Source organism: Cnephaeus nilssonii (assembly GCF_951640355.1).
Source record: "Cnephaeus nilssonii genome assembly, chromosome: 4".
Classification (NCBI taxonomy): domain Eukaryota; kingdom Metazoa; phylum Chordata; class Mammalia; order Chiroptera; family Vespertilionidae; genus Cnephaeus; species Cnephaeus nilssonii.
In genome coordinates this window covers 82,584,467-82,608,470 of record NC_137075.1, presented here as the reverse complement: position 1 = coordinate 82,608,470, position 24,004 = coordinate 82,584,467, and the positions used below count along the sequence as shown (strand labels likewise).

Here is a 24,004-nt window from a genome sequence, read left to right as displayed (position 1 = left end):
TAGAATGTCATCTCTGTATCCTCAGCATCAAGAACAGTTCCTGGTGCATAATGGGTGCCCCATTTTCCTAAATATTTGATGAGTTCATTGTCTCCTTACCTCAATCCCCCACCCCTAAGCCGTTCCACACATCTCATCCAGACAGCCTTCAGAGTGCACAGTTAGAATCACTTTAGCATAAAGTCTAAATTCGGTCTGATATTCAAAAGTCTGGCCCCAATCTACTCCTAGAGTTACTGCACATGACCTCCCTACTCTTGCCGTTGCTCCCTTCCCAACATGCCCTGCATTTCCCTGCAACTTAGATCCCATATGTATTGACTACCCTCCAGGAACTAGAGGCTACAAAAGTGATCAAGACAAAGTGTCTGCCCTTTAGGAGATTATGTGAAAACAAAAGAGGCAGACAATAAACCCACAAACAAATAAATTTCTAATACAGGTCAGACAGTGATAACGGCAATAAAGAAAAATAAAGCTGGGTTAGGAGGTAGAGAAGGATGGGATAGGGATAGGGGTTGTATCTTTTTTTTTTCCAATTTTTTTTATTAAGGTATTATATGTGTACATATCTTACCATTGCCCCCCCACCCCACTCCCATATATGCCCTCACCCCCCAGAGTTTTGCGTCCATTGGTTATGCTTATATGCATGCATACAAGTCCTTTGATTGATCTCTTATCTTCCCCACCTCTCCCTAACCTTCCTGCTGTAATTTGACAGACTGTTTGATGCTTTACTGCCTCTGTATCTATCTTTTTGTTCAAGTTTATAATGTTCTTTATTATCCATAAATGAGTGAGATCATGTGGTATTTTTCTTTCATTGACTGGCTTATTTCACTTAACATAATGTTGTGTCTTAAAGGGATGAAGGAAGACCTCCCTGAGAAGAGGAGACTGGAGTGAGACTGATGTAGTAAGGGAGCAGACAAAGGACGATCACAAGTGCTCTGGTCGGTGGAATAGCAAATGCAAAAGCCCCGAGGCAGGAACACTTTGGTGAGTTTGAGGAACAAGAGAGTAGGCTCTGTGGCTAGAACAGATTTTGAGAGGGGGAGCATGACGGGAGAGAAGAGTGGCCCATTTTGAACTTAAGCCTTTATTTATAGCATTCCCTGATCTTCACTCTTCTCTGCCTGTTGAAACCATATCCCTCCCCCCAGGCCTATCTCTTACATCTTCCTCTCTGAACCCTTCAGATTTGCCTCAGCTGGTAGAGCCCTCCTTCCTAAGTCCTCGAGCCTCTGGTTCATGCCATACTGTCTGAAGGCAGCACACATATTCTCCTTCATATTGTTCTCCTTTAGAATTATTCTCAAACTCCACCGTAAACATCGGGAGGGCAGGGACCACATCTTGTCAATTTCTGGATTTCCTGTAACATTAACATAGTACATGTGGTACGGGCTCCACAACACATGAAAGGCACTTGAAGGTTTCTTCATCCAGCCAAAAAAAATTCTGAGGGACCATAACTCTAAAACTATGCTAATATATGCAAGAATGCAGCTAATAAACAGGACATGTCAGTATGACCGAATAGAATACAGTTTAATCCAACTGATATTTATTGAGTGGCTTATCAGAAACATGAAGAGAAGAAATGCCGTCAGAGAGATCCAAACCTAGGTCAGAGCTCAGCTGGACTGTCCTTGGACAAACCACCTTGGCAGACCTTGCTACAATCCTCCCCAAATCCTAGTAAACATCAAAAAACTCATGCTACATTACAACACAAACTAAGTTATCACCTGGGCACCACTCCTAGAAACCAGCCTCTCTTTATGATCTTTGACCTCTCGTATTTGGTATAGAAGTCTCTTTAATGGTGGTAAACAAGAGAATCCTTCCACCTTGAAGCTCTTTGGGATCACACCACCTCTGGGCATCCCATTCTCTGGGATTTTGGCCCCATCATCTCCGTAGTTGAAGCAATTAACAAAATTGGCTTTGGTCTTCTCATCCTTTCTGCCTTCATGACCCTGAGCGTAACATGAACGTTTGCATCTGAGAAATTAACCTTTAAGTTCTAAAGAGTAAAGAGGTCTGAGGGTAAGGGGAAAATATTTTCAAAAATCTAGCCCAGCCTCCCATAAACCATTTCAAAGACTTTCCCAAAGAATACCCTGGCTCCCATTTCATTGGATCCTGCTTCACACGTGTCTCTCTTTGGCAAACTGTCACTAGCAAAACAGGGCTCCTGACCAGGAAGTACTTCCTAGTGGTTGACTTCAGTGTTCCCTCTCTCATTTGACCCCTCTGCCGTGGTGCTATTGCCCCTTGGCCCCTGCTGAAAACCCTCAAGTTCCTCTCCCTCTTGAGAATTATAGACATTTGTAGACTGTGCCCAATCCTCTCAGCTCTAGCCACCACCACCCCGCTCACATAATATTTAGGCTTTCTTTAGCTAAACACCAAAGGTTTTTGGTGCTTTTAATCTTTTTCTATAAATTAGGCCTTTCATGGCATCTGAACAGTTGCTGGAACTAAGTTGTTTGTATTGATATATGTCTGTGGCTTTGGAATCAAAAATGGAAAGGTCACCAGGATACTTGGACATTTTTATCTAAAACTCAAGCCTAAGGGGCAGCAGTGTCCAAATCTAGGCTTTCATGGGAGGGGCTCTGACTTCTGCTCCCGACACCACCATCTCTCGATCACTGTGTGGCTTTTGAGCAAGTCTCCTTCATGCTTTGGTGGTTTGAGGTGGATTAAGTGATTCATCATTTTAGGACATTTTAAAATGCTATGGAAATGCTAATGTTAACAATGTTGATCACAGTTGTTAATATTAACCTTGCAGTCACATGGTGACACTTTATGTTTTCAAAGCACTAATTATAGCCACCCGCACCAGAGCCCTGAGAGGTGGACTTTTCAGGCGGCTCCACCCGTACCCATTTGCACATGGTCTGCCCACACTGGTGAACATTTACTTTGGGCCTGGGCTGCGGAGGGCCTTGGAGCCCAAGTGCGGAGAGAGTTCTGCTAACTTGACCAACCCACCCCAAAGTCTGTCGTTAATGGATTACAAATTTGGGTAATGCTGGACAATAAATTACGACTACAATAATAAAGCTGAAAGTACACACAATTTAAGCAGAAACACCAGTGTTTTTTATCGGAAATGAAAGAAACCATTGATCATAGCAACTGTCTGAGATTAGCAGGGAGCCACATTTTCAAACATCCTGCAGTAAATCCAGAGCAGATCCAGCTGGAAAGCAAGAGTGGAAATAAAACTTGAAAATTCATACCATGCTTTGAAGTCGGCTTCTCTCACAACCATGAGTCCCTGGTTCGCCCCAACTGTTCTGGGCTGTTCCTCCTTGGTGAATTTATTTTAGAAGAGACACAAGCCACGTACTTGCATATACTCTTTCAAGTGGACTCCAGCTTTTTGCAAGGATGGTTTCTTGGGGAGAATGAATCCTAAAATACTTTCTCTTGCACATGAAATAAGTCATCAATTCAACCGAAATAAAAAGGCTTCCTGTACAAAAATTAGAAACCACTCTTGGTTCTACTAAGTACTGCCTTTTCTCTTTTGTTTTTTCCTCAACCCATCCATGCACTTTTCATTTTTAGGTTTTGTTTTAAATATATTTTTATTTATTTCAGAGAGGAAGGGAGAGGGAGAGAGAGATAGAAACATCAACAATGAGAGAATCATTAATCAGCTGCCTCCTGCACGCCCCACACTGGGGATCTAGCCTGAAACCCGGGCATGTGCCCTGACCGGGAATTAAACCGTGACCTCCTGGTTTATAGGTCGATGCTCAACCACCGAGCCATGCCGACTGGGCCATTTTTAGTTTTTAAGTGCTATTATCTATCAAAAACTATGACTGCAGATAGAAGAATACTAACATGCCAGATGCTGGGAATGCCAGGATGGCAGCCTGATGGTGCTTCCTTTCCACGAAGCCTCGGGGGTTGCTGAAATGGGCTGTGTCGGCACACTGAAGTAACGCTATCCCATTAAATCATCAGAGGGGAAAAGCTAGCAGCCTATGCTGAGCAGAGCTTCAGTCTTACACAGGCCCTGCTGTCACTGCATGTCCATCTCACCTACCAACTGTGCTTGTTGGACAGGGGTCCAGCCAGTCCTTCTGGTCCAATCTCAGGTGACTTCAGCATAAAATGTGGTGTCTTAGGCCAGCTGGACTGCTAGATCCTTTCTTTACTAATCACTATGGGCAAAAGGGACATTCTCTGTGACCAAGTTCCAATCATTCTTAGTATCTTCGCTGACCACCAGGAAGAACTGGCCAGGGCATCTGAGAAACATGTCCTTGGCCAGAACAGTCATGATAACCTAGTCGGTTACCAACACAATAACGTAATCAATAGCCATCACGATAACCTAGTCAATAGCCAGTCACTGACCTCTGTAACAACCTAGATGCCTGAGTTCCTGTCAATGAAACAAAACACTGGAAAGAAAATACTTTCACTCACAGTGCCAGCTTGAGAACAAGCCTATCTAATAAAAGAGTAATATGCAAATTGACTATCACTCCAACACACAAGATGGCTGCCCCCATGTGGTCAAAGATTACTGCCCCCATGTGGACACAAGATGGCCAGCAGGGGAGGGCACTTGGGAGGGACCACGCGTGCAAGGGAGGGCAGTTGGGGGCGATCAAGCCTGCAGGGGAGGGCAGTTAGGGGTGACCAGGCCTGCAGGGGAGGGCAGTTAGGGGCAATCAGTCTGGCAGGGGTGTGGTTAGGGGGTGATCAGGCTGGCAGGCAGAAGTGGTTAGGGGCAATGAGGAAGGCAGGCAGGTGAGCAGTTGGGAGGCAGCAGTCCTGGATTGTGAGAGGGATGTCTGACTGCCCATTTAGGCCTGATCCTACCTAGATTGGGCCTAAACGGGCAGTCGGACATCTTTCCAGGGGTCCCAGATTGGAGAGGGTGCAGGCTGGGCTGATGGACACACCCTCTCGTGCATGAATTTCATGCACCGGGCCTCTAGTGTAGATTATAAAGAACGAAAATCCTGATTTCTGCCCTTTGGTTCACAGTATAATTTTGATTGATTTGCATAAGTCTTGAAAGTTTCATTCTCACAACTGAATGAAATAATATTTGTGAAAGGCAGGCTAAAAATTAATAAGCACACTGTACATATGAGAAGTTATTTAACTAAATAATGAAAATTCAACTTGTCCTCTCATGCCTTCTCCAGGCACAATACCATGTGGCAGGAGCGACATTGGGAAAAGTCCTTGGCCTTCAGGGTCCAAGTCTCCCTCTGCGGCTCTCCCACTTGGGAGCTGAATAACTCAACAGGGGAATGAAATCTCAATGAAGGGAACCATACAATGGGCCCAAGCAGTGGACTTGGGTCTACATAATCCAAGCAACAACCTAGCCACACATTTAATAAGGGGAGAAAGCAACACAAAAACAAGAACTCTCCACTTTACAAACACTGGGAGGCAACAGCTGGTCCTTGGAGATTAAAGGAGCGTGAGAGAGCACCTCCCCTCTCCTGACTTCTCCTCCCCTACAGAGGTCCCTGAGCCAGCCGGCCTGTTTACAGCCCTGTGCAGATGACCTTGTTCCAGCCAAGATAGGGGTCCTTTTGATCTCAGCAGGGGGATGCTCTGGGCCTGCAGCTGGTAGATGTTAATAGTAGGGATCACTGGGGTAGAAGAGATCTCTCAGTTGGGCCAGGTCACTTGCATTCCCTGTTCTGTGTCAGAGCAGAAGAAACTTCATTTCCCGAATCAGCCCCTGCTGGGTACTTCTCTCAGGTCACCTGGGATCATTTTATCAGCGGCTGCCCAGTGGCCGCTGGTTCTCACCAACTCTTTGCAAGGGAGTGCCTTTTAAGCAGTGCCCTCTGTTCTGCAGCTGAAATCCATTACAGGTCAGGGGGGACCTCGAGCTCACTCATCAGGGTGTTTCCCACTTGCACTGGTTTGCACACACCTCTTGTGCACACGTTTGTGTGGAAGAAAGGCAGAGAGAGCAAGCGATGGACAGACAAGACCAGAGAGTTTACAGAGAAAGAGGGAGCAATAGGGAGAGGAGACTGCTGTAGGCATGCCAAAGGTACCAATGCTACGATTTCTGAAGATCCTTCCTATGATGCCGAATCTAGGACAACAAAGTCATTCTTCCCAGTCTGAAAAATCAGGCTTTTCGATACCCATCACCTAGTGAATGCTCCTGATCTTCAGACCCACAGTATGATCGTCCAATGTTAGAGCTAGAAAAGACTCTGGCAACCTTATACTCATCTCACCTGACATTTAACAGAAAAAAACCGAGACCAAAGTGATTAAAAGACCTGCTCAAGATCACCAAGCTAATGAAACCACGAATGCCTGAAACAACAACAAAGCCATTTATCCATATGAATCACAGTAGCATTAACGAACACTGTAATGCATTTAAATAGGTATAAATATGCTAAGAAACCTATTCATTTTAATTCACTGGTAAGGAATTTCAGTATAGACTTCAGGAAAAATATTTCCATAGCCTCTTCACCTGCTCAGCTATACAAGTAAAAACCTTAAAAAATGGCCTAAAAAGACCTAAAAAAATAAAAATAAATTGTTTCCATCATCCCTGGGATTCCATAATAAGAAAATGTTGTCTAAAAATGAGCTGGTAACCCTTCCTTTGCCGCAAATACCTCGTTATTGTTTTCTTGAAGAGGTTACACTGGAGCCCCAAAGCAATTTCCTTGGTTATCTGTTTCACCGACTCTTCTTTGTTTAAGATAATCCAGGAAGCCAAGACAAAGCAAAGTACTCTTACTTACTGGCTTTCAAATAAAGAAACAAGATACTTTCTTTTCCTCAGAGCTGAATAAATGTGTGCGGTGTGTGTCTGTGGCATGTGAAATAATTACAACATTTTTTCATGATATTCATAGATGCCTTATGTGATTCTCATGGTTACTATTTTTACAAAGTATTAGCTGGGGTATTCATTCAGCATTTAATTACTGCCTAAATGTGCCTAGAGCTTTGATAGTCACTCAGGCACAACATGGAGACAAAAAGAATACAAGATAGTCTGTGTCATTAAAATATCTGCCAATCTAGTCGGGAAACCATAAAAAGTTACATTAAATTTTCTAGACCTTTTCTTTATATAGCGGAGCAGGTAGAGGGACCACAGAGGAGGAACAGAGAGTGAGAGCCATGCCTACTGGGACAGACGAGGAGGTTTTGTGGAAGAGGTGGCCTGTAACCCTCGAAGGAGTGGGAGGATCTGGGAAGAGAAGCAGAGGTAGAAGTGAAAAAGGGAAATGCTGTTCAAGATCAGGTGGGCTGTCCCAGCAGAGGCGGGAGGGGGGGGGGGAGGCGGGGGGGGGGGGGGAGGTGAGCAGTAAGTCCACACACTTGGCGTAGGAGCCGAGGAAATGTCAATGAGGGTTGAACAGGAAGGAGAGACCAGACTGCGAAGTGTTAAGAAGTACTGACTTTATCTTGTGGTGTTTTGGAAACAGATTCATGCAAAAGAAAAGAAAAATAACCTGATTTTTAGCAGTTGCTGATTTCCATGGTGTAAATACTTCCATTCTGGCCGACTTTCAGATGACAAATCACAAAGTCCTGAATATTTTAAAATCAGCATATTGATTTTAGCCCATTCTCAAAACACAGGCTGAAACATCTCCCAGATTTCTCAGTAGGAGAGTGACAAAGAAAACACAGCCCAAGCAGTAAGTTCCACTTGACAGTGGCAGAATGAAAATGGCAGAGTTTGCAGTTGGGAAGACATACTGGAATTTTATTAAAATAATCCAATTATTGCGACAGGGGGTAAGGGAGGCTGGGGGAAGGTCAATGGGGGAAAAAAAAGGGAGATATATGTACTAATATATGTAATACTTTAAACAATAAAAATTTTTTAAAAAAATAAAATAAAATAATCCAATTATAAGTTGAATGAGTCAGCTGACCACAATTCAAATTGTAAAAAAAAAAAAAGAAGGGATGGGGGAGATATATTTGGAAAGAAGAACTACATAGACTTGATGGTGAAAAGAATATAAGGTGGAAGGGATATGAAATGATTCACGCTTCTCAGTCCAGGTGATGGGGGAGCGATAATGCATCACTGGTGTGGAAGCAGGGTACTGAGTGCATTTTACTACTGCTTTAAATAAATAATTAGTTTTCACTCTGAAAAACACCACTGAGAAGCAGGGGTATAGTCCTTGTATTTGGGGGACCATAAACTGGAAGATCAATGGAAGATCACCTGGGCAGTCAGGAGCCTTGTGAGGCCTGGAAGTCCCACATATTCCATCACGAATAATTCTCAGAAAAAGGAAAGTGCAAAGCGGCCTGGGACAGCTAGGCACATACACACAGGCCCACAGTATTCTGGCCTGAAAGAGTACAACTAGCAGAACTCAGAAATGTCAAGTAAGAACTTTGAATAAAACTAGAAACCACCCACTGGCTCAGAGGTGTAATTCCCCTCGCTATGTAAACTGTAGCTGGCCTGACCTTTGCTAGTAGCATGGGAGGGTGGAGAAAATTTTGCAGATTTACCAGCATGGAGCATTTCTCTTAATCTTTTGGTAAAGCTGACAGGGAATGCCACATCACCGGCACATCACATTGGTGTATCCTTTTACCAGGACTAAAAGTACCCAGCACGAGAAAAGGCTAAATGGCTGTGGGACCACTGGTAAAGCCAACCTTTAAGCATCCGTCTCAAAAACAGAGTCAGTTAGCAGGTCACCAGCCCTCACACCAAGGATCCAAAGCAACCTCCAGAGGAGCGACAAGCCTGAAGGCGGAGGTGATGGATGCCCATCCATTAAGACGACTCACTCGGGTGGAAAAGGAAGCTCACTTACAGTAACAGAGCAAGAGACTCTCCAAATATAAGGGATCGGATGCCAGGAAAGGTGGCCAAGCCTGCATCCCTGGTCTCTGGCTGGGTTCACTGGCCAGGGCCTGCGAGCTGGTCTCTGGTCTCTCCCAGGAGCAGAGAGGTTGTGGGGCTGTAGGTCAGTGTCAAGTTTCAGCCCCTCTAGGACAGATCCCTTACCTTCAGACAGGGACAAGTCATCAGCTGGAGACACCAGGTCTGCCTGAGAAGCTAGGGCTCCACTCAGATGGGTTGTAATTTGATTCGTCAAGATAACCTGTGAACAGACAGGGAGAAGGTGGGGGGAAAGGGAGAAGAGAGAAGACCAAATTAATTATTAGAGCTCTCAAAAGGCAGACTGTGGCTTGGAGGAAGACTGATAAGTACATAGGTAGGAAAACCCCCTTGCGGACTTTCATCAGTTTTATCTGCAGGCCAGTGTATCTGGCAAAGCCCACAGGTCATTCACAACACAGGAAACGGACTGTCTTTCAGAACATAAACCATAATCAATTCTTCCTCAATGCTGAGGAAGTTGGGACTGAATGATAGAAGGCTAACCAGAAAATTAATACACCAGCGTAAACATGTTATTAAACTTTCATTTTTAAAATTATATCCACAACCCTAGTTACTAGTACTGAATAAAAGTAATAATTTAAAATTAGGGTACCTGTGGCTTCTTACCTTGTTAAATCAAAAGTCAGAGTTGTATTTCCGAATTTATGAAATTAAAATAAGATTCATCCCTAAAGGAAGAACACTCTTCTTTTGAACTAATTATAGTCTAACAAAAGAATTCCAGTCTCACTATTTACTTAAAACACAAACTAATATCATCCTACCCGTGCAAAATAAAGTTCATAACACTCAAAATTCCTAGAAAAAAGACTCTAAAATTACCTCATTCATGTGGTCCGTGGCCATGCTATATTTTTACATTTGGTTCAGTTAAAAAAAAACAACTGTTATTTTCCTTAAAAATTCTCACTTATAAAATGTATTCTATTGTTTAGAAACCGACAGGAAAAATGAGATACAGATTCTCTCCTGGAAAAGCTCGGCATCACCAACACTGATCGTTTCCTAAGGTTTGGGCAGAAATAAACCATGAGCATCTTGGTCTGTCAGAGAAAATGTACCTTCTGAAAAGGTTACTAGGCATTTAGTACCTGAAATTTGCACCTAGCTGGGCTGTCTTGTTTTGTCCCAGGGTCAGTTATGGTTTTGTTATCTTCCTGATTTGAACAGAAATGAAAATCAATTCCATTCTTTATTGTTCAGCTTTTCAGCCACACCTCTGCTGCTGTCTCTTGAATGGCCAGTGACACATTATAAATCCTATGCCAATGGCAGCTTAATTGAGGGCTGAGACGGGAGCATGATGGCAAGGTCAAGTGACGAAATGAAGGCCTCTAATAGCAAAGACAAGCTCCCCAAGGTCTTTGTGTATCAGCTAGGCTCAGGGGTCTCCACTACTTTACAGCTCAGCTCAGCTCTTGCAGCATCCCACTGAGAACGTGCTAATCCTGTCGCTCATACTCTTTTATGCTGCTACTTTTCATTTGGACCGGTAAGAAGCACATATGATATGTCTTCAATTAAAATGGCTGGAAATGGTCAAATAACAGTCAGCTCTTAAAAGAAACAAATATTCATATTCGGGGGCATGAATTAGGGATTGTGATCATTTCTCTCTTTATAATATAGGATATGGGCTTTGGAGTTCAATAAAACTGGATTCAAATGCTGACTCTGACCCTGTGAACCTTGGAAAAGGTACTTAAACCTTGGAGCTCTGTTTGTTCATAGGTAAAATAACATCTATCTTATAGAATTGTTTTGAGAATTAAATGAGATAATCCATGTAAGGTACTGAATATAGTGTCTGTCACAGAGTAAATATTCAATAAGTAGAATCCACTGTTGTCATTATTTCCTTCAGAATGATGCTGTATAGATGAGTGAGTTAGTATATTGCCTAAAACACTACATCACGATTTTCTACATCAGGATATTCTGTAGTACTTGATCATTTCTACCAATATTGGTTCTAAGTTTTATGTAATTAAAATAATTTGTGTAAAATTCTCAGTAAGAAAAAGATAGTAATCATTTAAGCAAGACCAATAGGATCCTGACATTGGTCTGAAAATACCATGTGCTTTACCTACCACTGAAATCTGTCTGTCCTAGTAAAAAGAACAATGAGGAACTTCCAAGAGATCTAAGTATGGTAAGTTCTATTTTTAAAGGGGTTCTTCTAAAAGATGGCTTGGTGATAATAAATAGAGCTCTAATGATAGACTAACTGTAATAAGATAAAAATTTATTGAATACCTACCTTGTAAAGCATGTCATCATATACAGAGGAAAAAATAAAGATGTGAAGCCACTGTGTGTCTTCTTTAGAAACTTGTATGTTAAAAGATAAGGCACTTGCTAAAATATTCAGACCACTGTTTCTCACTTTTATTATTTCATTGGTCCCAGAAGTGGAAACTTGTACTGAGATATGGTTTTATTGCACATAACTATTAAAATGATACCCTTCACAGCCTAAAACCAAACTACTCTACAGGTGTACCTCCAAAGATAACCACTTTCAGTTCCACTCCCAATGGGAGAGTGGATGGAAAAGAAAACATTTTCACTGCCCAGCGCAAGAGAACAAGCTGCTAAGTGGTTTTGCTAATAATCCTCTCCCTTTTCATCATGAATCCGAAGTCCAAATCACTGAAGGTACAAAGCAATCAAACTCGGGGAGTTGCTAATCACACCATCTTCCTGAATTGTGTTTTTCTAAATCTGGGTACAGCAAAATGATAGAATGGAAACATTTCCAAATAGTACCAATGGGCAAATAATCACAACTTGGGCAGAAGCCTATGGATGTGCTGGCCTCTGAGGCAACCTGGACACTTGAAAACTACAGTCTTAAAATAACTTATAAAATACTATTGCAAATTATCAACCGTCTTAACACTATCTGGTTCCTGGCAACGAGTTCTGACTGACACTTTAAGGAGCTTTCCTGTTGCTTCGACCGCCATGGAAATACTGGAACCTCTCTTGCTTGGTACCAGTGATTAGGGTGAGGGCTTTGGAGTCAGACAGACCTGAGTTCAGATCCGGGGTTCTACCAATTACTAGCTGTGTGACATTGGGCAAGTTCATAACCTCTCTGGGCGTGATCATACTTAACTCACGGGGTTTCTAGTATTAAACTGGATAATGTCCTTTGCATGGTGCCTCGCCAATGGAAAATACTTACTAAAGGTCAGCCCCATCGTGTCTTTAATTATTCTTTGCCGATTTGTAACTTGCCTGACCCCCTTTTTGTACAGCATACAGCCCACTGCTGACAAAGAACAAATAGTTGCTATTGATATATTCCAAAAGCAACAAAAATTTAATTGAAATTGCACCTGCCATTTTTCTAAAAGTATGGCTTATTTAAAACATACAACACCCTCCTCCATCCCCACCTCACACATACTACCACCTACTACAAATCAAAAGACTAGAGTGGACTCTTGGACCAAGGGGAAGAAATATTCTTTTAAATAGTTATGATTACCTAGTTTACTCTTCAGGAAGAAGAGTACATCCACCTATTGTGGACAATAGGAAGCCTGGTAAGTAGAGTAACAATTGTCTCCACTCAGCTTTCTATGTGGAGGGACCCCTCACTCCAGGGCCTCCTTGCACTGCTCTCTGGGTTGTAGGATGCTGCAGGTACACTTGAATAGGAAATAGCCCCTTTTATCGTGCCACATAGCCCTTGAGTCTCATTTTCAGAATTGCCCTCCAAAGGCAAACGGGGGATGAGGGAGACTTCTCCTTTCAAAGACCATGCCCCTGGGTTCCAAGTCTTCCATTTCCTAGGTCCTCTGAATGCATCCTACTCCACCCTTCTCTATAGAGCAGTATAACACCTATATTCAGTTCAGAACCATGAAGCTCTCTAAAGAAGAAATTTCAGAGTACAGATTCAGAAATACCCAATATATGTATCATCAGCTAGAGAAAAGAAATGAAGAGACAGGAACCAGTTAAAGAGCAAATGACCTCGTAAGGCAGATGGGTGGGTGGGAATGAATGCCATTTTGGTCAGGAGGAGGAGGGATGAAAAACCAACCAACACACAAGCAGACAAAAATATGTGACTCATTTCTGCTAACTATCAAAAAGATAGCTTAAGAGAGCAAGTACATGGAGAGAAGAGGGTAGGAGCAGAGTGTGCTGGTCAGCAGAACCATCAGCCCCGAGGGTCAGGGCTGGTGAGCTAGAGTCTACTAACTGATGGAGCCTGACTCTCCACTAGTCCCTGTGTCTAATGGGGACCCATCTTTCCTCATCTATGCTATGACCAGACTATATCTAGGCTATATCCACAACCTACTCACACCTCCTGCTCCTGGTCCAGAATACATTCTGCCTTATGGGGCCATGTATGTGTCTAGTCTGATCCACCCTACATTGAAGTATTTGGGAGTATCTTTGCTGGGGCCTCCATGAGTAGCTATTTGGTATATTCAACCCTTGTGGACAGGAGAGAACATGGGACAGCCCTGGAACAATGGGAGCCGCTAAGGAAGGAAGCTCCTTTTATTTGACTTTTGGAAGGGGACAGAGAAGGGGGAGTTTGTGCTCAGCCGGGACAGAATAGGCTGGAACGGGCTACCTGGCCCTGTTTGATCCACAGAAGAGATACTTATGGTAGGCAACACAACTCAACATTGACAAGGAAGATTTTTTTAAGGACTCACAAACATGTCCTCATTCCACTTCCTGTGTAATCCACACCTTCCATAGCATGAACTAGAATCACCTGTCTGAGATCAATTGTTAATAATCGCTCAAAATAGGGATGTGCAGGCCTCCCCGCCCACTCTCCCTCCTCAGGCAGCACTGGGCAGAGAGAGGGGAGAACTCCCAGCCCAGACCCAGGAACAGGTGAGCTCTCCAGGCCTCGATGTCCACGGCTAGAAAAGAAGGTCCAGGAATACACGAAAAAATCATCAAAATGCTACACTGTAACAAGCCCAATCTTGGGACAAGAGTCCTTCTGGACTCTAACACTCATAAATGCCCGTAAGTCAACCCGGGAAATAGCTTCAGCCTCTACAGAAGTGCCAAGCATTGGAGGCAATCCTAGTTGAATTCTGCCCATCTTTTTGGTGGATTTTCAGTGCCCTAAGATGCTTGTGGCTTGTCACTCTCAAGGCCCACCGGAGGCTTGGAAACAAAAACTTTTCATGGAATTCCTGTCTGTGTGCAACCCAGTTTTAGGGCTAGGCTAGGCTAGGTTAGAGGAATCACAAGGCAACCTCAGGCATCTCAGGGACATTTCTCAGCCCCTAAAAACACCCGTTTCCTCCTCCTAAAAACACCCGCTTCCTCCCGCCCACTCCTTGCCAGAAATCTGCCACAACCTAACACAGAGAATCAGAGAAGTTTCAAAATCAGTTTGACTGGGCATGTAGGGCTAGATGCCGTGATTGTCCTGATACAGCTCCCAAGTACACAGGCCGCCCGCTGCACAGCCTGGGCAGCCAGAGGCAGCACCTGAAGGACAGACAGGGACCTTGGGGGCTGGCTGCCCACAAACAGCCACCTGAATGACAGGGCTCTGCAGTTCACGGGCTCTGGAGGCATCGTTCATTTTCTCTCTTTTTGCATTAAAAAATGGTCTATCAGCTTAAAGTGCACTTTTTAACAATGTGACCTTGGGTATCTAAAATTATTCTGATCCACAGCTATGACCGTGACCTAGCCTTTCTATCCAAGCAGAGGCCTTGGATAAGTCAGAAATCCTGAATTTTAATCCTGCTCCATTAAGGGTTGCTCAATGTCTTGCTTGTAAGGAGACAGGCCAGAATTTTCCTGTGGGAAACTGTTGAGGTTCATCGAGTCCTTTCATCACCAAGGCCTGAGAGAAAGGCTCTGGAGTGGTTTTCACCAAACTCTCCTCTTGCTTTCCAACCATGACGGTGTCTTCCCCTACCCATCTGCTGTGGTAGGAGCTGGAGAAAGAGGGAAGGGGGGGGGGGGGGGGAACGGGGTAAGGAAGGGTACGAGGCAGAAGGAAAAGGACAAGAAGAGTGGAAGGGAACAAGGATATGTCCTCCCCAAAGATGGATCTAGAGTCACCCTTGCAACTCCCCTGACAACTCCCTTCCCATCACTTGTAGCTTTGAAAATTGATCTCCAATATTGGTTGTGAGAAATCAGACCAAATATTTTGGAGTTTGAGCATCAGAAATCTGGTTTTACTATTCACGGGCTTAGTTTTGCCAAGCTCTGGAAAATTAGAAATCATTTCATTATGGGGAAAATAATTCTTCATTAGCCTCAGCCCAGAGAATATCAACTGTCAGCTCGAGAATAAGGACCTGATAAGGTTCTAGGATTGCAGCCTGCTATTTCCATCGTGAAGGTCGGCGTGACGATTGTTTTCTGGGAAAGTCTGAAAGGCTGTGGGGGATTTTCCTTTTGAAATATTTGTGGTCAAAGGATCAAACTTCATTTTGGCTAGAAGAAGACACTGCTATGGGAGTCGGGCAGCTGCCTTTTATTTCTGGCTCTGTCACTCACCTGCTGTGCAATGCTGGGAAATGCCCCTAAACTCTCTGTACCTAAAAGTGTTAAGTCCACAGAAAACGTGAAGAAAGTGAATGTGTTATGACTATAATGTGGCAGGCTGCTATGAAAAAAAACAAAAAGTTGCACATTTCAATTGGTATTGGTGTTGTACTTATCCATTATCTTTGATTCTAATCATCTCCAACCTTAAGAAATCCTACACAGAACTAATTGGCAGTGGCACAGTTAGAGGGGGTTGGGGGGAGAAAAAGAATGAGGGAGAAATCTTCATAAAATTCACACCTCTTCTTAAGGACCTGGAGGGAAAAAAATCCCTTTGGTAGTGTTCACTGTGAAATTCACAGGCACAGCTAGAGAAACACTCTGCTCCATATAAGTCCCTAAAGAAGACACTGACCCAGCACAAGGCAACACAGATGGAGGAAAAGAATCCCCACAGCTTTGCACAAACACGCTCCATCACAAAAGGTGGATAATAATACCTCTCCCTCCTCATGTTAGCCATTGCCCAGGCCACTGAGTTCAGAGGAAATGCACTGAGGTAGGACTGCACCTGCCATGTGGCCAAAATAAACACGAGAGAAAGCTGTGTGGCACGGCGGAGCGGCTTTCTCCTTGGCCTACTTCTGCAGGGTGCACACGCAGGGGACGGAGCGGAAACCCTGGGCCAGCAACTACCGAGCCGGGCGTAGGCGTGAAGAGCTGTTCCACGCTCATGTGAGGTCAGCACGTGTCGGTTCCGGGTCTCAGGTGGAACGGCAGTGGTAACGAGGCCACAGACAGTGGGCTGGGGTGCTGTTTCCACCTTCAGCCAACCTCGCGGCATCCTGTCAGTGCAGGAAACGCACGCACACACACTGGGGAGCTGCGTGTGCGCTCACAGCAGCTTCGATGGCTTCAGCAACCGCGTGCCGTTGCTCGGTCAGCACGGACCCGAGAGGTCTCCGGCAGCCGGGACTCGGAGAGGAACAAGGCCAGCTGTCGGATGCCCCTGAGGTTCAGGGACGTGGAAGAAACCGCCCTGCCACTGCCCTGGACGTTTCCGGTGGCCCAGTCGGCTTTGGCGGGGTTTGTTTGTCTCAGCCCACGCTCCCTGGCTGCCCACTGAGCCCCACAGACAGGCAGGCGAGGTGAATTTCCAGCAGCCCCCTGAGTTTCTGCTGACCTTTTTAGGTGTTTTTGTCATTTGATGGTGCTTTCTATTCATGGGCACTCCTGGGCCCTGGGGATTCCCCTCCTTTTGATTTGTAAGGAGGATTAGAAAGACACAGCTTTGTGATCAGTCCATCACAGACGGCTGCTACGGTATTAACTGATTTCCCCTCCTCAGACTCATTTGAAACCAAGAAAACAGTTCTGTTGAGTCACTTGCTCCCTGGGGGGTGAAGGGTTGTGTGAAAATACTGCTCTTGGGGGAGTCCAGCCTGATAAGACAGCGCTTTGCTATTCTCCAGCCCCAGCGCGGCTGCACAGACCATGGCTTACAGCAGGGAGAAGCTGAAGCCCAGACAGGCCTCGGTCTCACCCCCTGGCGGGAAACCTCCACAGGAGGATGGCGGCGCTGGTCTGTGCCTCCTACCTCTATGCCACCGAGGATCTCCAGACTCTGGAACTGAGGTGTGCAGCCAGTTCTGGCATCAAATGGGAGCAAAGGTGACTTGCTATCTGTCCAAAAGGAGGTTAACTGTCTGCCTAGGAACTAATTCCCAAGGCAGCAGCCTCATCAGAAATGCTTTTTGAACAAAAACTGTGTATTTGATAACCCTCAAGGAAGGATATTGTGTCAGATGTTTTGTTTTGTTTTAAAGGAGTTGGGGTGAGGTGGGTGTGGGAGTAGAATCAATGCTATGTCCATACTTAAATAAATGGCAAATAAACAATAACAGACAAACAATAATAACCTACAATTAAACAGAGTCAACATAGGAGAGACGCAAGAATAGGTCCAGAACAAATACATTAAAATGACTAAATATTTACATGGTGAGCAGGGGCAGCTTCCTTCCATGGCAATGCCCCTGGAGTGGAGATATCCCATCATGGTCACCGACAAGCCAACTCCCAATCACGTGCTACAGGCCCATAAAACCATGTCCTAGCCAAGGACAGCTCACATGCAAGGCACAAGCCCTAATGCCAGATGACAAACGCCCACTCTGGTGCTTGGGAATAGCCCCCTGGAGTACTGCCCTAAAGGAAAGCGAAGCTTGTAGCAGGCCTCTGAGCTGCTAGAGGGGATGGTGAGGCGCATGTGCAGCTAACCCCGCCCCATATAAGTGCACAGAGTGCTATGGTGCTTTCGTTTTCAGAGCATGCTCACAAGTGGTCTTAGTTGCCCCTCACGACCTCGTGAGGGAAGCTGGGAACTAATGAAGCAGCCGTTGTGTGTTAGGAGGGTGGGCTCTGGAGTCAGACCTCCTGGGTTTCCACCTCAGCTCCACCACCTACTACCTGTACAATTTCAGGTAAATTACTCCATCTCTCTGTGCCTCACTTTCTTCAACTGCATAATTAAGATAACAATTGTACCTGTGGTAAGGATAAATGATTGGCATATAAAGCACTTACAACAGTGCCTAATACCTAGCAGGTACCTAACAAATATGAGCTTTTTACTTATTATTCTCTTCAGTGGAAAAACTGAGGCTGTGACAATGTCATTCTATCTGTATTTCTTATAGCTCCCGCTGGCCCTCAGCCCCAGCCCAAGTGTGCCACTCAGAAATGTCCTGCTTTATCCATCTTCCTGGGGGCAGTTCAAATACCACCTCTTCCATGAAATCTTTCCTAACTACACAAGGCCCAACTGACCTCTCAGTTCTTAATGCTCCCACTTTAGAATCAACACCAAGTAATTTCGTACGAGTTTTCTCTCATTATGTCACGTATGTTATTCTTCTCTCTCCCTCCAGTGTACATGTTATGAGAGTTTGTGTGCTTCCAGATCCCTGTCCCCACTCTAAAGGAGAGAAGGGAGCTGGGAGGCAATTAATGTATCAGACCCTGTATCAAGTGATGAACATACATTAACTCATTTCATCTTCACACCTCAGTGCGGTAAACACCATTATCCTAGTTTTGAAGATGAGGAAACTAAAGTTCAGAGAAGTTGAGCAATTTTTTTTTTTGAAACCAAATAGATAGCATGTGGGAGGGTCCGATTCACACCCAGCCCGTCTGGCTCTTTGGCCTTCGCTGGCTCTACCACGTAAAAGATTCTCGGCATGAACACTCATCGCCTCATGGGCATCTGATGATTCATTTCTTCAGAGCAGAGCAGTTGCTGATTTCAGACTGACCAAGTCTCACGTTGTTTAATGCAACGTCTCATGTCAAGGAAACCTGAACAGAATGTTTAAGAACCAGAGTTTCAGCAGCAAGAGGCAGCTGGTGAACTCTCAGCAGGCTGCTTGGCAGAGGTGGAAACCGTCAGCAGGCCGGGACGGAAGCATGCTCCAGCAGGTATGGCGAGAGAAAGGGCGCAAACTCCTGGGTTCTATTTCTGTCTTCGCCACGAACCACTCTACTAATATTTTCACTTCTGCTCAAATGTGATGACAAGAGTTTCAGAAGAAAGGTCACCACATAAGAGCAGAGTAAGAACAGGCAGTTAGCCGGTTAAATGTGGTAGAGCCACAACCAACACTGGGCTCTGGACTAGGAATTTGTAGCTGGGACACATTCCATGCGCGAGTTTGTCCTTCCAGCTTCACTTCAACTCATAGGGAGTAGCCCTGGGCAAGGAGTAAGACTGACACAGGAATGATAATAGCATTTATGTTTTCAAACAGGGGCTATCCTTAGTTAATTTAGCACCCACTTGAACCATTCAAGAAGTTTGTTCTTGTTTTTCTACTTCAAATGATGTTTGTGTTATTTTCAGACTGGTCACTCCATACGTACAATGGTGATGCTAAATAAGAAAAGAGTTCATTGATTCTTAGTGTATTTGATAGTCAATGCATGAAGTGTGTTCGTGCCTCTGACATCTGATGGAGCCCCTGGCCTTGGGGTGAAACCACAGCGGGATTGGAGGTGGTAATGGAGGCAGAGGTTCGTTCTTGGTCTTTGAGGGCACCCAGCCTAGGCAGGGCCCTGCAGTCCTTTATGATCCCTTTGAAAAAAAGGGGCACAGGACCCACAGGCAGTGGCTATCCATTTCCAACAAATAAAGTCCCAATGAATTCAGAATCCTGGATCTGTGGCGAGTCTTGTGGAAGACTTCCTGCTTCCACTGGGCCTGGAAAGGGCCGCCGCTGAGAGGCGGAGAACGGATGCCCCGCTGCCCTGGAACGGGCGGGACAAGTAAGCTCTCGCCTGTCTCCTGTCTAACTTACAGCCCAGTGTTCCTTCCCATGGACTCGTCCTGCCCTCCCCAGGACCACACTGAAATGACTAAGTCTGCCTGTCGCTCCAGTGAATCCAGTCAAATAAATAAGTCAATTCTCTTTAAGTTTGTGGTCTCAACTCCTTGTTGGTTTATTGCAAAATTAAAGGGCACACAGAGTAGAACCATCAATCAGTAACCAGCAGAGGAATAAGCTCTTTGTGGAATGTACTGAGAAGCAGAAAAGAAGAAGAAAAAAAAAGAAAAGAAAAGAGACCTCATGAAATGGTCATTTAGTAGGAGAACAGAGGGGAAAAAATCCGCATTGCACATGCAGCATCATTTAGGAAAAGTCTCATTAAAGGTTTCCTATCTTGCCAGGAGAGCAAGCACAGGAACGCAAACAAAAATCCCTCAAAATGCTCTGCCACTTATTAGAGCTGGTTTCTTGTGGGTTTTGCTGTATTCCATAGACCCAGCCAGAGATCATGGGGCCAAGGGGCCGGACAGTGACTCAGCAGGCTCAGGACCAGGGGAAGGAGATGAGCTACCACTATTGTTTATTATGAAATAAACAAACATGACTGGCTCCCTCCGCCCTTTACCTCAACCTGACCTTCCCTTAGAACCCTGTTAAAGTAAAAGCGCCTAGTACTGGGCCTTATTGGAACTTTTAGTCAATGCTATTTGATGAGGGTAACATGGAAGAGCATTAGATAGCCTAGAGCAGGGGTGGGGAACTTTTTTCTGCCAAGGGCCATTTGGATATTTATAATATCATTTGAGGGCCATACAAAATTATCAACTTAAACATCAGCCTGCTATAGTTGGGTAAATATTTAATTAACTCATCCCTAATGCCTTGGCAGGGCCAGACCAAATGATTTCACAGGCCTTATACAACCCATGGGCCACACGTCCCCCACCCCTGGTGTAGAGGAAGAAATCTAACACTGAGTACCCACCAGATGCCAAACACCATGCTTGATGGCTTATTCACATGACCTCCTTTAGTCCTCATTGCGACCCTACAAGGAGGTGACATTATTCTTCTACTTTAAGGATACGTGCATTCAGTTACTTGCCTAACTTGCAAAAAGCAGCAACATCTATGGGACTCCAAAATCACTTCTTTCAACCAGATAGACAGTGTTCAAGCATGACACCAGAAAACTACTGTGGCATTCTAAATCTTGCTGGAAAAAATTAATTAGGTAGTACTGGAAATAGCATAATCACCAGTCCTTGGTCTCCTTGGCATATTTTCCACTCTAGATAAGTTTCTTCTCTAGACAACCAGTATTCATGCCCATTTCACAGGAGAGGAAGGCAAGGTTCCGGGAAGTGTAGGGAACTGCTCACACTTGTAAGAGAAGAGTCAGCCATTAGACCACAACATGGGCTCTGATTCTCACCTGTGTAAGATGTAGCCTTTGAAATAAGTTGGTAACGGGGAAATATTCCTTATGGTGCTTTAGAATAATGAAGGTGCTATTATATCCTATATAATAAAAGGCTAATATGCAAATGGTTGTCATGTCCTCACGCATAACGACCAATCAGCAGGAGGCTGCATGCACAGCAGGCACACACGGATGGGCAGGGCTGCACACATGGCGAGGCGTGTGCGGGTTGGCGGGGCTGCGTGTGCAACCAGTCACCAGGAGATACATGGAGGACCTCTTGGTCCCTCCCCCCCAGCTCCCATGGGTGGCGGTGGCAGCTCACTCCCGCCTCCCATGCGTGGTGGCGGCTCCCACCCACCTCCCTCCTGTGGAAGCGGCACGGCTCCTGCTGGTTCCCGCTGGCTCCCACGGAAGCGGCGGGCGGCCTACTGCGCACAATTTCGCATGCTGGGCCACTAGTATGAATATAAAATCTCACCTGAACCTCCTTACCATCTAGCAATAATGGAGGTATTACATCTCTTTCCACATCTGAGAGGAAAGTAACTAGCCTAAAGTTTACAGCACATAAACAGATCCAAACCCAAGTCCCCTGATGCCAGATCCCATGCTCTTTATACCCCCTTGATCCTGAAGGGGAGTGTACCTCCCAGAAAGAAGCAGACGGATGGTAAAGGAATTACCTCCAAGTGGTTCCCAACGTCTTTGTGAAACAAGGACCAGCTGCCTGTGCAGTGGAGGTGCCCAGTGCATGGAGAACATGGATTCACTTATGTTCTCTGCAGAGGCGACTATCGATAGTGCTAGAACCTCTGTCGCTCTCTGAGGTGGCCCTCCCTTTCTAATGTGAGGTTCAGTGTAAGTGCTGGTTATGGTTTATTAGAAGTGGCCCCACTCATTAGTTTAGCCAAGAAGTTCCCAAGAGAGAATAACAGAAGCAGGAAGTGAGAGAAAGCATAGCTGGGGCTAGGTAGGTTCAGGGCAAGACCGCGAGGAGGATAAAGAGTAAAGTGCATATTTAGGCTCCCTCTCCAAGCCCCACCATCTTCTCTCTGCCCCGAGTATTCCCTGGGCTTTGTGCACTCATCATTCCCAGCACAACTAGAGTGCAACCCCTGGGAGACCTCCTGTCCCCAGCCAGCACTAACCAGAAGGGCTTTGAGAGCCCAAGACTCCATCTCTGCACCACCCATGACTGCTCCTACATCTACACAGTCCTTTCTCCCCGCCCCTCTTTCCAATGAACTAAACCTTAACTACATCTTAGGGAACTCCTGCACAGGTCTCCATGTTACCAAAAGGGGTTCCTAGTGACACGCCCATTCCTTGACTCTGAAGAGCTGAAGTGAGTCTTGAAACTGGTCTTCTGACTCCCAAATCCATGTTAATTTTTCTTCACATGCTTTCTTCCCTCTTCTGAAACAGAAAATCTGGCTCTCCCTCTGACGGACAGATTCCCCTACAGATATCTGAAGCATAGCTGAAATATGAGCAGAACATCGGATAAAATAAAGTTGCCCAAGTAATTAAGTTAGTAAAATGTAAAATGATAAGATATTTATTAAATATAACTTATGGTCAATACAAAGAAAAGACTGATATTTTTCTGATAAAAAGAAGTAACATGAGTATGTGACCGAACCATAATGGAAGGGACAAATCACTCTTGTCAAAGGATAGAGAGAGAGCTGGGGCGTCTAGAGGATGGGAAGTGATGGCATCTCGCTGGGAGGCTGAGGGAAAGTGTCATCTGATCTGGGCCTTGAAAGAAGGGCACAATTTGGTCATTGAGAGGCACGTGGAAGGTCATTTCAAATGGCCGAAGAGGCCTCAATATTATGAAAACTTGGATCTGCAGAGTATTTCAGAGGAGGACTTTAAACTCTGGAATGATGGAAGTTACTAAAAAGGTAGCCAATCTTTATCTTTCCAAGATAACAGACAGGCATTTATACCAGGAACTCATCTGCCTCTAAAGGGAGGACTTTGATAAGGATGGAGACCTGGAGAGGACTCCCTCCTCATGCAATTTCTCACGTCTGCACATCCCAGCCTTTCGGGAAGGAGATGCATGTTTATGGCCTATAGGTCTGTCCTGCCCCTGAAGTTGGTTCCTACAGGGCAGGTTTTTAAAGTTAAAAAAAAAGGTCGGTTGAGAAAGCCGGGGTGTGTGTGTGTATTTCAAACTGTAGAGCTAAGTTTCAAATTGTATTTAGAAGCTAAATTCTGCTAAAACACATCAAAGAGTCCCCAGGCCCATTAGAGAGGGAAGGAAAAGCCCAAGATCATATGCAACAGGGTTTAGGAAAAATCTTTATGAAAGACTTCTCAGCAAACTAGGGGAGTAAAAACTAAAACAAAACAACCAAAAAGTCCTCAAAGACTGTGTCATCAGTGTCCCTTCTGGAAGCTTCCCTCCACCTCCCTCACAGGCACAAAGACCCCACTAGACCTCAGAGTCTTTCCACCCTGGAGAAGGGAGGTATTATAAGCCAAAGCACAGTCCCCTGATTTGTTCCACTACTTCACAAACATCCTTTTTTCCCCCTGCCAGTTACTTTTCAACATGACTGACAAGCTTTCCATTTTTCTATTTATGTTTTAAAAGCCAACAGCAAAGCTAACTACATGTCTAAATAAAAATGTTAATCAATATAATATACCAGAGGCCCAGTGCATGAATTCATGCACCAGTGGAGTCCCTCGGCCTGGCCTGCGGGATTGGGCCAAAACTGGCTCTCTGACATCCCCCGAAGGGTCCTGGATTGAAAGAGGGCACAGGCCAGCCTCAGGGACCCCACCAGG

At 45.0% G+C, this 24,004-nt stretch overlaps 1 protein-coding gene across 1 annotated transcript in view; it reads right to left on the bottom strand.

Annotated features, from left to right (window-relative positions):
• RAD51B (RAD51 paralog B) overlaps window positions 1-24,004 on the bottom strand; it is a 514,016-nt gene that overhangs the window by 151,058 nt on the left and 338,954 nt on the right. The window contains exon 8 of the mRNA XM_079768331.1: window positions 9,038-9,134. Coding sequence (XP_079624457.1) covers window positions 9,038-9,134 — 97 coding nt within the window. The remainder of the gene's footprint in view (window positions 1-9,037; window positions 9,135-24,004) is intronic.